General features: G+C 41.5%; 1 protein-coding gene across 1 annotated transcript; it reads right to left on the reverse strand.

Annotated features, from left to right (window-relative positions):
• Positions 1 to 3,620: 3,620 nt before the first annotated feature.
• Su(var)3-3 (lysine-specific histone demethylase Su(var)3-3) lies at positions 3,621 to 7,797 on the reverse strand. Its single transcript, XM_089231243.1, has 2 exons — positions 7,708 to 7,797; positions 3,621 to 6,211 (listed from the first exon to the last, which is right to left on the reverse strand). Exon 2 carries the CDS (start codon positions 6,195 to 6,197, stop codon positions 3,834 to 3,836), a length of 2,364 nt encoding a protein of 787 aa, XP_089087369.1. The 5' UTR covers positions 6,198 to 6,211; positions 7,708 to 7,797; the 3' UTR covers positions 3,621 to 3,833.
• Between the last annotated feature and the right edge of the window lie 5,815 nt (positions 7,798 to 13,612).

Genomic DNA, 13,612 nt, shown 5'->3' on the forward strand with positions numbered 1-13,612 from the left:
CTCGCAGAAGAAAGCAACAGGCCTACAACGATAAAATCTTCAAACATTACACTTCACTGATAGATCAAAAAATGTGGCAGCACTACACAGAAACAAGCTTCACGTTAGGTTCATAACACTGACATACACATCCCAACATGTATCAATCCGTTAGAAATTCTGCAGAGGAATATGGACGAGGTACATGTGTGGCTTAGTAGTAGTCAAAGAGGGGTTTTGCAATGTAAGGGTGTGATGATCTCTTTGTGGAAGAGGGAAAGAAAACAAACAACAGACCACACCAATCAGCAGATCAAGGTGAAAACTAACACGTTTGTTCAAGCCGCACACCTCGTTGATTGGCCTCTGTCCTTAGCCTTGCTTCTCGAGTATGTGCAGTGTAGAACAAAACAATAGAATTGTTTTCGTCACCAGTCTCTATTATACACTCCCGTACCTTTTGGTTGCCTAAGACAGCCTTTTTTTGGTCTAACAAGGAATCGCTCCAGATCACTTAGCAGACATATCAATGCACCAACTCATCGCAACACACACTTGGAGAACCAGTTTCACAGGGTTTATCATTATTATAGGTGAAGTGTATGATGGGAAGTTCGTGCAGGACCATAAGAAAAATACTCTTGTGTTGTGTAGGCAATTATCATTACAAAGAATTTCCGCTGTACAAGCTGTCCCACAAATTCTGTTTCCACAGCAGATATCTCTGAAATTGTTGACTTCAGAAACATGCTTTCAATTACAAAAAGTTTTCAAATTACGCGCAGTTAATTAATGAAGTGGTGGTTTAAATTCACAGGCCAAATATTTTGGAGCACTGAATTTTTGTCCCTTTATTTTGCATGGCTGCCAAGTCTTCCAGACTTTATAGGAGGCTCTCGAATTTCTGTCCTATCTCCCAGGAAGTTCTCATAGCTCCAGGACCAATTACCCAATGAATTTACACAGAAAATAGCTGGTTTCCCACCCCCTTTCTGAAATTATGTGATACGTATCACTCATTAGATTAGGGTTTGACAAATTGGAAAAAAATTCTAGGTACCAATACCAATTTTTGGCACCCTGGCATCTGAGATTTGTCGAAATGAAATTTTCTGAGGATGATGTCACTCTCTGCTATCTGTACAAAGGTTTTCAACAGCTGGCTGATGCAAAGGTATATTTTGGAAAGAAAGAAAATTCAACTGCCTTTGTGGGGAATCGAACCCACATTCTTTCACTTTCTGGGTGAACGCACTGGATTACAAAAGCAACGAATCTTTCCTTGGAGGTCATGTGCACTGAACAGGACTGTACACGGACGGCTGGAGCTGACTCAGGCTAAGCTCACAACTGCTGATGATGCCACCAGATGGAGACTTATGCAAGGGGATGTCATCACTCAATGCTACCATACGAAGATTTTTTTAACTAGCTGTTGCGAAGATGGATTTTTTTTGAAAGAGAAAATTCAACTGCCTTTGCAGGGAATCGAACCCTTACCCTTCCGGGTGAAAGCCTTAGACCACTAGACTACTTGTATAACTGGTTCCTTCATCATCATTATATAAGCATTTCACTGTATTACAATACATACTTTCATATCAAAAGGATCTCTTGTTGCTTGTTTCCCTCCCAGTTACACGCTGACACCAACTTGACTACAGTGAGGGATCATTTGATCAATGCCACTTATTCATTATTATCAGATAAGTCGTCATCCGGTGCTGCCAACCTTGGAGAACAAGAATTCGGGAGGTTTTTGTGCTGATCTAAATTCTGCACAAAAATAAATGCGAAAGGGATATTTCATTAGTAAAAGGGAAATTTTAAGAATATTTCCCCATTGGAAAAACCATTGACACAGTGCAAGCCATCACTAATTATGGCCAACCAGTAGGTTAAATTACCCCTCAAAAACCAAATCTTGCAAATAAAAAAAATCTGTCGGGGGCCCAAAACAGAACATATGGATAAAGCAGATACACACGATCGTGACAATTTTGGATTTTGAAAGACCAGATTAACGCTTGCTGATTACCGAATATTTGTCCCATCTCTATTTTGTGCTACTATATAGGCCTATGTAGAGGGAGGTGATAAACTGACACTACCCAGACGCACACAGTGCCTATTTTGATGACACTTAGTATACAGGGTGACTCAAAACAACGTACAAACTTTACGTAGGAAGGTAGGAATACTTTTAAAGGGAGGTAGAAAACACAAAAACCAGAATCACATGGGAATGTTTGACCAGAAACCCAAACCTGATCAGATAAACGAAGATGCAGAAATGACATGCCAACAGTGGGTGGAAAAACTTTATTGGCAGATACTTTACACAATGACAGTAGGTGTACACAGCAAGGGCTCGCAGTTCTTATCATCCACAGTTATGCAGGCTTCACAACAGCAATGCATTGATTGTTGAACCCTTTCAAAAATACCCTGCATTTCGTATACGTTTGCAGCTGCAACAGATTCTTGCGACATGGAAAGTATCACTAGTTTTTCCCACCCATTAGTGGCTTGTCATTTCTGCATCTTTATTTACCCTCCAGCTGATTAGGTTGGTGTTTCGTCATACATTCCTATGTGATCCCGTTGTGTGTTTTCTACCTCCCACTAAAAGTTTGTACGTTGAATTTTGAGGCATTCTATGTGTATAGTCTATGGGCAGATTCAATTAAAAAAATAAATTTTTTACCACTGGGTGAAAGTGACCTTTTTTTATTGCAGTTACATTTTGTGCATGGGTCGAAACAATGTATACATCAAATTTTAATGAAATGTGTCCACAACAGGCCAGTATAACTTCAACTGACACTATTCCGACTGACCTATGTAGCACAATTGCGGTGGACATACTTCATTGAAACCTGGTTTACACATTATGTGCATGGGGGAAGGATATAACCGATACAAAGTGCTAATTTTCCATCTGGTGGACAAAAATTGAACTATTTTTTTTATTGAATCATTCTTTTTCCCCCATGGCACACGCATCCTATACATTAGCAACTTCAAAATACCTCCATCAGAGTAACACCAGTTTATTTATAACCACCCTGTATTAAATGTGAAATTATCCACAAAGAAAACCGGAGCCAACCAATTTTTTTAATGGTCAGATTCATGTTTAGCATACCGAAAATGTTTCAAAATTTGTTGTCTAAAGCCCCATTTACATGTGCAATAAAATATCCCAGAAAGTTACCAGTAACAGGGATTTTCGCTACAACCCGTTTACATGGTGTTTAGTTTATAGCGGTATTCCCCCTCTTCTTTCCGGAAGTCGTTACGTGGGTTGAACGGAAGTGGTTGGTTCCAGATGGCTGACGAAGGAGCTTACAGTAGTTTTTGAAGCTCAAAGGATTATGGGAGAGGAGGTTGGCACCACCCACAATTATTTCGCAACAAAGATGGGACTCTTTGATAGATCTTCATTCCTTTTTTCCCCCCATGAGGAAAAAAAAAAGTTGCCATGCAGGTAATCACCAAAGCGACCCCCCCCCCCCCAATCTTGCACATATAAATGGAGCTTAGTATAATCGGCACGATGACCAGGGATTTGTTTCAAGCTCTGCAAACACATCAAAAGATGCCACAAAGATCATTTGAAAACACGAAAAAAACAAAACTTTTCAATAATCAAGATGATATTTATTTCGGCACACAACCACCGCAGCCAATGACAGAGACGAAAAAGTTCAAGCACGAAACACGAGGATGAGTAACATAACAGATATGAATAAGCAAATACAGACCCATCTCAGTGAAAAAAAAAATCTTGACATTTTACCACAGAAGTTCGAGAAATAGACCCACACACTACACCAAAGAAGAAATCATCATCACACCTGTTGTGATGTCGACTGTCTGGGCAATGCATAAGGGCAACCGAGAAACTGATCTGCAATACGACCTGCTTCCCGCAACCCACTCAAGAGAGCACCATGGACAGTAGCTGGGTAATTCCGTATGGTGTGCTCACCGCCGAAGAACAACCGAGGCAGAGTCGTAGACTGGCCAGTACTGGGGATCCCTCCTGATGGCGGATTCACAGGCGTAGACAGAATATCGTAATCGTTCCCGGTCGATCCAACGGCGACATAGGAGTACGAGCCGCGAGACCACGGGTCAGCACGCCACCTTGTCACCACAGTCTCCTTTGGTTGTGGGACAGCATTACTTCCAAATATGCTCTTCAGAACAGCGATGCAGCGTCCTACGATGACGTCATCGCTGACATTCTCCATGATAGCAGCAGCTTCGCCAGCGACCAGGGCCAAGAGGACCGGTGCCCTGTACAGGTTCCAAAACAGGAACAGTTCCCCTCTGCTTGATGTGGTGCTGCCAACATGGCCGAAGAGATTTGCATTGGGGTCCCAGAAGACACGATCGAAACATAGAACGACTTTGTTGAGGTTACCAAATCCAAGCCGTTGGATTGCAGCGCTTTTCCACTCTGGCAGCGGAGGAATGAACTGAACTGTGCTCGAAGCTGCATTTCCACCCTGAACAACTTGTTTCAAGACTCCGAGAGGTAGAGTGCACAGGACAGCATCGGCTTTATAGCTTATCATGCCCGAATTGCTACGAAGGTTGTAAGCGAAGACTTCCACTCCATGGAGGCCGTATCGTACTTGTTTGACCACAGTGTTGAGTTTTATGTCAAGGCCATCGGCCAATGCAACTGGCACACAGGAATACCCATTACGTACCGTCATGTGACTTCCTGTGAATTCGAAGTCATCGTCTTGATCCCAATGTCTCAAAGACAAGTTGTTCAGCGGAGTGGCGTTAGCGAACTCCAGATTGGCGAAATGCCAATCCAAGGCCTGTCTATCCCTGGATGATAAGTAAACGTCACTAGGCGGTGAAGACTCTAGTTCTTGGAGCTTTTTCTCGATTTCTTGCTGCTGTTCGACATACTGATCCCACTCCCTGCATGCAGCGCCCATGTCTCTTAACTTGCTTCTCACAACGAATTCCTGGGTTACGTCGCGCGGCGTTTTACTTTCTGATGCCTCCTTGTGTTGTTTCTGCATCTCCTCGATGGATTCCCTCAAGTAAACCATGTGTCTCTGGTTGGCTTCAAGCTTCTCCTGGAGTTCGAGGATCGCTTTCAGGTGCTGTATCTGTTTCTCCTTGACATGTTTCTCTTGGAGCTTGATGATCCATTCCAGGGCTTGACCCAATGACACTGGTCTACTCTGGACGTAATTGAAGTCGAGATGGTGGGAGAGATAAGAAGTCGCCTCCAGCAGTCGATTAAATTCCCTTTCCACCATTTCGTCTTTGTCCTTGGGCACAGTGTTGCCATTCGCTTCGTAGAGGGGACACTTCTGCCGTATTTTGTGCAGTTCCATGTTGATCTGCTTTGCTAGGACAGCGATCGGATTTCCTCCCAAGCCAGTGACAACCATCGCACCCAGGTCAGCGATGAAGTTGCCTTTGCGGAATGTTGCCACGCGACCACCGACACGATCTCTAGCTTCCAAAATTACCACCTCCATGCCGAACTGCTGCAACTGTTGGGCAGCAGTTAGGCCGGAGATCCCAGCGCCTATGATGATGACTTTACCGTGCTTTTTCACGGGAGGTGGTTTGAGTCTTTTGTAGACACCGAAGTTTATGTAGCCATGTCTCTCCAGGAAAGCATGGATTCTCATAACTAGAGGGCCATCGCTGTTGAAAGGAGGTTCTATCTCAGACAGGGCGTTCTCGAGAACCAGCTGCTGCTTTGGATTGTCCAGCCAAAGCTGGAGAAGCCTATTCCTTATGTGCAAGAAAACTTTCTGAGTCTGAGGAAGACCCTGAGCAACATCGGGGAAGCAAGAAGCTTCTTGCACAGTCATCTTATCGAATGGCAACCTACTCTGGAAAGCGGCTCCCTCAAGACCAGTGGGATCGTCATGCTCGCTGTCTACCTCTTCTACCTCTTCGCTGGGTTTGGCCGGAGCGGCCTTCTCCGTTTTTTTGTCATCGTCGGAACTGTTCTCTTCATCAGATGCATTTGCCGGCTTTACTTCACCGTCCTTGTACTCTGCGTGATTGCGTTTCCTCCTCGTCGATCTACGGGTCTGATCGTCAGAGTTTCCGTTCACGGCTCCCGGTTTGTCCTGATCCATGCTGTTGGCACTCACAGTACTATCATGATCGACGGAACCCAGGTACTTCCTCTTTTCACCAGAATTATTCTGAGAGTTACTCATAGCAGGCCCTCATTCTGTAAGAGAGTAAAAACAAACATTCCTTGAAATTTTACAAGTTTTCAGTGAAAAAAAGCGGAAAAAATTTTCATTTTTCTTTTAAATCCCAGAGCATATTTATATCCACTACCCTCTGCGTTCTGATTTCAACCAATAAAACAAGAGAACGTTCATCTGTAGTTAAACCACACCCCACACACACACAAACTGATTGAAACCACAGCACCATACTGAGTTCTGGACAATGTCAACAATTAGAGTTCACCCTTCATCCTTTGATCACAGTAGACTCTCAATAATCCGCCTCATATCAGACAAGCGTTATGCTTACTGTAAGGAAGCTGAGAAAAAACCCCTTTAAATAATGTAAACTTCTGTACATAGACAAACACTTAGCTAAGTTCTGATTTCCGAAAGGGGGGAAAGTGTTTGCCTAAGGCCTCTTGATTTTGCCAGCTGAAGACGCCTGCCTGAGCTTCATTCATTTTTTTTGGGCCTAAAACCTAACAGAATACATATATTCATCAAGCAGGGATCCAGATGGGGGACAATTGGCCTACCAAGAGCCGATAAGACCAGATACATACCACCTTACATCTTCATACGGAGAGCCGAATAATATGGTCAAAATTTGTCTGTCCCGTAAAATATGGGATGATCTAATGCACCAACATACAGTAAGTCACTTCTCTGACACATTGCCCTAGATCCATTCACAGCTGAAGATGCCTGCCTCTGCTCCGTTCACAGGTGAAGATACCTACATTCACTCAGGCAAAGGATCCAGACGGAAGGGCGATCGCAGAACATCTCCCAGGGCAGTCTTAAGAGTATCATGGGCCCCTAGGCCAATTGATCTTTCTGAGGCCCTATCAAGTTCACACGCTTGCTCTCATTAATTTCAACTAGATCTCATTTTTATGAAGAATCCCCTTTTTTTGACGTGCCCACATAGACTTACACCAGGGCCGTACTGTACCTTCATGGGTAGACTTTACCTTGGGGTCCCTCTTGAAAGGGTTATCGTTATGCAAACAAATGTAAACTTCTGTCAGGTCCCCATTCGGCTCAGGTCTAGAGTTATCCCAGCGTAGTTACGTCCGACTTATGCATAATTTTTGATCGTGGGGGGGGGGGGGGTAAGGCACGAGCCCCTCTATGCCCCCGCTGACAAGGGGGGGGGGAAAGGGGATCAAAAATGGCTAAAATGGCTTTGCTTACGTAATACTTGAACGGCCCCTAACTAAAAAAAGTTACCATTATTGATGCAAAACCGCACTATTCTTTTATCACAATCACTATTCATCAAACGCTGCGACTGAACTATCAACATGTTTATAGAAAAGGAAATATAGCCAGAAAAGACATTTCATGTGAAACTATAAATTACAATTCAATTATCACCAAGATTCATTTTTTCATTCCATCACGATTGGATTTTGCGAGAATCGCAAATCAATTTCGCGATTAAAGCTATGGAAAAAAACAATTAAGTAATAATTACCAAACTTACCTGGTTAATTATAATTGTCACATTTGACGCGAATCACGTAATTATCTCCCACAATGCCATTTTTTTTCTCCCTCCCCCCCCAGCTCCGGCATAAACCCTGTTGCCACCGAAGGGAACGAAATTTCAGTTCCGTTCACGTAGTTATGTTTTGTGACGTCATGAAAATTTATGGAGAGAGGGAAAAAAGAACAGATTATTTTCCGGAACCCGTGCTGCTATCCGTTGGCGTTATTGAAAAACACTTCAGTGTTACGATCAGACGCTAGATGTCAGTACGTGTTCGATGATTTCAATCGTACGTGCTAGTTCTATATTTTAATTTAAGGCAGTGATTCACAACGTGGGCGTTAACGCCCCCTGGGGGCCGATGAAATGTTCCAAGGGGACGGTAGAAGCTACGGGTTTAACATAGGATCCTATGGGTTAGATTGCGTTGGGGGGCGGTGAGAGAAAGAAATTTCTGAAGAAGGGGGCGATGGGACAAAAAAGGTTGGGAAACTATGATTTAATGCATGGTTCTTCAACGCAATGGCCCGCGGGCCACATTTGACCCTCGGAGCTTTTTTGTCGTGGCCCGCTGATTAATTCTGGAATTAGTGAAAGAAATAATTTTTAGAATTGATGAAAGAAATAATTTCCTAGCATAAAATAAAAGAAATAATTATGGAACAAATCGTGGAAAAATGGAATTATTTCTTTCATTAATAATATTCTGCAGAATTGATGAAAATGCAAAATTAATGAAAGAAATAATTTTAGAAATTTATAAACAAATAATTTCAGAATAAGTGAAAAAAAAACAAACTCATAAGAGAGATAATTGCGTAATTTCTGATATAAATTATTTCACAATCAATGGAAGAATAATTAATTGTAATAATAACTGCATAATTATTAAAAGTGGTTTCATTGCAGAATTATTTAAAGTGATTTCAGCTTAAAATCAATCTTAGAAATAATTAATTTAACTATTAATTGAGCAAAACCTTTTCCAGAATTAGTGAAGAAACATATTTCAGAAATAATCAAATTGATAATTAATGAATAATAAATTAGTTCAGAAAATAAATAAAAATCTTCAATTAATTTTGCTCCTGTTTAACTCGGCGCCCATTGACCCTTCTATTCAGATGCCACTAAATTATTAGATATGAGTTGGTGGCCAGCGGGCTTTTTGAACTGAAGTATCAGTTTTCTGAACTTTGAAGAGACATTTCAATTTGGCCCGCCGCGTCTGAAAGGTTGAAGGCCCCTGAACTAAGGTGACCTGGAAATCCCGAGCGGACTCATCATCCGCACTTTATACGCAACCAGGGGGTTTCCACTCCTATATTTTTATAGTGTCGTCTAGGAGATCGTTTAAAAAAAAAGTGGGGGTTACCGCACCGAGTGCATCTGAGTGAAGATCGCCAAAAGATGATTGCTATTTGTCAGCTGTGTGTGTGTGCGCGTAGCATTCTTTCTTTCTTTCAAACCGAGCGCAACTCTGGTCTATCGCTATGGACAATTTACCACCGTTATGTGTTGTCCTGGAAGTGTGTGTATACCCAACAGTCTGAGTGTGTATATCGTGTTGTGTCTGACTTTTCAGTGCTGCCATCTGTATTCGAAAACTGAACTATATTAATTAAATATTTATACCATTGTAGGCCTGTTGCTGTACGTGGCAAGACTTTTCGATTAAGGAGATCGGCTCGCATTCCCACCTCGATGTTTGGAACCACAGAGAACCAGCTTCAGCTGACCAGCACTGTGGCGACGGTTGGGATTGAACCCAGGTGCTTACGATGCGAGTCCGTCACAAATACAACACCACAACAGGCGAAATGCCCAGCGAGGTGGCTGAGAAAAAGATGCCCATAACAAATATGATGTCATATATTTCAAAAATAAAGCAACCCAATTAAAAATGTAATTAGATCACACTATGATCACTTGTCCACTATGGAGCTGATGTCTCGGTTTTGCCGCAAAAAGTCTCGCCATAGAGAGCAATAGGTTTACAACGGTACAAATATTCAGTCACTATTCTTCACTCACAATTTGAAATATAGGCGGCAGTACTTCTGGCACAACTCCATTGGTGGTGGAATTGCCCACGGCGATAGACAGGAGTTGTGCTTGGTTTGAAAGAAAAAGATTAAAACGCTGAATACACCGATGTAATAAGACGCATTCAGAAGACCGAAAACAAGTAACGAAGTCAAAATCAAATTCAAAACGATTTCGAGCAAATTATTAAAAAATATCGTTGTAGCATTTTAAAATATCCCAAAAATTACCGTTATAGAGGAATTTATCGTTGTGTCGAGAAGAGTTCAACATTTCAGATTACAGGCAATTTGAAACAAGATTTGAAAAAAATATCGTAATGGAGGAATTTATCGTTATATCGAATACCGTTGGAAAAACCAGTTTGCTGTTCAAAGCGATTTCAAAAAAAAAAAAAAAAAAAAAAAAACGGCACAAAGAACAGATATCACCTGCAGCGATAACACGGACGTAACACTGCGCGTTAATGGCGGATGGAGTTTTCTAGTGGCTATAGGTAGACCTAATCGGGGTCGGTATATACAGTAAAAGAGATTCGCGTGACACAGCCCAAGCTGTAGTGCTTATCTGTCGTTTACCAGCGGATTACCCACTTATAAATTTCTGGATACTTCCGTGCCAATGTTTGGTAAGCACCTGAACCTGATGCACACGCAAAGATTGTGTGAGCACGGAAGTGACCAAATAAGTGACTTGGAGAGTGTGCGAGCATGGGAGGGACTAAAAGAGAGACTTTCATGGGTGTACTTGCAGTAGTAAGGGGGCGGTGAGGAGGCTAAGCGGGCTATAGCACAGGTTGGCGAAGGGTTGTTCGAGGTAAGAGTTGTCAAGAAAATTAGATTAGAATGAGAGAAGGGCGGCAAAATTCCTGTAGCGAATAGGCGACAAAACTATTAATGCGCCTCCGGGTGCTGCTCATACGTTGAAGGGGCTCCGAAAATTTTGTCTCGAGCCGATATTGTGTGTGGAATGCTTTATAACCTATGATTTATTAATAATAAATAACAAGTAAATTGTAAATATGTAGTAATTAAAGTAATTAATAAATAAGTAATGAATTCTAAAACCTAGCAAATCATTCCAATCGTCGAAACAAGGGCGAGATGAAATAAAGAGACACTAATATCTGCTGATTTCGTAAAATAAGTAAATGAATATGAAACCGACAATTTATGAAGGACACACACACACACACTTTTTCTTCCTTTTTACCTATATATTCCGTATTCACGTGAAAAATTAAGGCGTTCTTTTACACGTTAATTGAATGTCTGGTGGGTGTGTGGGGGGAAGTAATGCTCCACACACTGATATTTTCTTTCAAGACTTTTATAAAAAACCTAACTCCGTCCTAGGGGAAAAAAAAACGCATTCTTCCCACGAATTCGATAACCTGATGAATTATCGAAAAAAAATCCGGAGATAGGGAGGAGCTACTGGAACAAAACAATCGCCCCTCGTTTCAGGCAAAGCGAGTAAATTGAAATCGACTGATATCTCAGTTTTTTACCCCCAACTATTATTTTCTACTTCGGATTAGAAATAAGATTTTATTTCGCAAGTTATAAATGGGGGAATTAAAAATTCAGTTCATATCAGGAGCGGCTCGTGAAGGAGGCGCGCAGGGGCGCGCCCCATGAAAAATAAGACGTTTACTTAATTTTTAGAAATGGATTTGATACCAGCTTAATAACTTGAATATTGAAGGACCTTTGACCTTTGAAAACCGGACACACCCCGCTTCCCATCTCAGAGAGATATAGAAGCGTAGAGTAGTGTGTTGGCATTTTTGGCATGTGTTGCATAAAAGATCTGACTCATTTTCGAGATGCTCAAAAATCATGCCGATTTATAAGACGTATTCATGTCAAAGAAAAAAGGTCTGAATCAACTACTGGTTGTTTTGTAACCTGAAATTTCAGAACGTGGTTGGTTTTGAATTCAAATATCACATTTTGCCTATTATATCAACATAACTTACCTATATACCAAGCATCTTCAGCCAGTTACTCGCGAGCACTACGGTGCTCCCTGAAGCACCCATAGTGCTCTATGCCCGTGTACGATTTCGTGCTCACGAGCACTTAATCAACGCCCCGACTAAACCCCCTTATACAAATGGTATTCAAGAGATTAAAATCATCCTGATTTCATGTACGTCTAACGTGTCGTAAGGGTGCTTACGACACGTGCTCTTCATTTGATGATGGAAATAGACGGTGCTCGCGACTAGAAGAAGGTTGAAGACCTCTTCTATATACTATATCAGATCAGTATCAGTATAGGATGTCAGAAAATTTGTCCGCGGAATAATGTTGAAATTTCACCCTTTGAAATCTTTAATTTTACTTCGAAACTCTTTCTCAAAAGAACTTCCCGAGTCAAAACAATAGCTTTCTTATGGAAGTGCATCTCAGAAAAAAAACAAAAAACGTTCAACGAAATTTATGAGTTTTGATTTTCTTGTGTAACCACGACGACCATTGTTACAATTACACCAAATTAGTTTCAATGTCGCTGCTTCTTTCCAAAAACGAAAAACAAAGTTATACGAGTATACGTTGTGTGTTCACTTTCTCCCTCTAGCAGGAAAAAATAAAAATCTCCAGAATATTGCATTCCCATAAATGAATTGGATGACAGCAGCTTGAATTCTTCGAATTCTTTTCATCATCACTTATGGAGGTGGAAGCGTTGCTTTCCGTTTACTAAAGAAGACGATTCGTATTCGTGACGCGCATTCACGGACGAAACCCAATAAGCATTTGGCTGTGATGTATGTTTTATGCCATTTGTACTTTATTAAAACAATATTCGTTCCGATGTACCGATGTCGGGAGATGCTTCCTTTCTTCCGGCCAACCCTCTTCCTTTTCTACCGGTTTCCAAAATACTCACGAGACCGGATTTTCAATTTCCACTGAAATAATTTCTATTAATAGATGAGCGGAAACTGAAATCACGAATTCCTGGAATTTTTCCACCGTGTGAGAAAGAATTTCTAAAGAACTGCACTCTCTTATACAGGGTGCATGGCTAACAGCACGCACCGCATTTTACTGGCGAACCGTTGATCTTACAGGCCTACTTGCAATTCGAAAAAGCACCCAAATAACGTGTAGAACTCAAATACGTCATTCATGTCGGAAGGGGGTCGTATGGTTATTAAAATAACAACATTTTAGACGGACACTCTGTCCTCAAAAACCATATTAGAAAGTTGCTGTCTCTCCTGAGGCCAACAAAAAAAAACTTCCACCTTAATAACTGCAATATTCACTGAGATATTTGAATTCAAAAATCAGAGAAAAGTCTGAGAAAACGGAGAGTCATTGCAACAACTAATTAATTTTTTGGGCACAGGGGTGTCCGCATAAATATACAACCCTTTGCAACATGAATGACGTATATGATTTCTACACGTTATTTGGATACTTTTTCCTAATTGGAAGTATGTGGCCTCTAGGATCAACGGTTCACCAGTAAAATGCCGTACTTGCTGTTACCTATGTTATTGTTAAATTTTCAAAAATGGGTTTTGTACCTACTCCTCCGTCATGTCTATCGGAGGAGTAGGATGAGTATAGAATTAGTATATATAATATATTAATAATAACTTAGCTAGAATTCCAGAAGTATCAAAGTTTAAATGGCCATGGAGAATCTTATAAAGCATGGCTAATCGAGAAATAAGTCGGAGAGCAGTGAGAGGGTGGATATATATATTCAGGGCAGCAACTAGGGGGAGCAGGCGGGTCTGGTGCCCCAGGCGCTGAACCAGAAGGGGCGCCGAATTCACCCTTCAAATGCTTCCTCTACATGCAAGGGACGCCAAAATTCCGGCTTGCTCCGG

Source organism: Pholcus phalangioides, unplaced genomic scaffold (assembly GCF_987345545.1).
Source record: "Pholcus phalangioides strain wild (caught in Gottingen) unplaced genomic scaffold, Ppha-v1.0 ptg000004l_1, whole genome shotgun sequence".
Lineage (NCBI taxonomy): Eukaryota > Metazoa > Arthropoda > Arachnida > Araneae > Pholcidae > Pholcus > Pholcus phalangioides.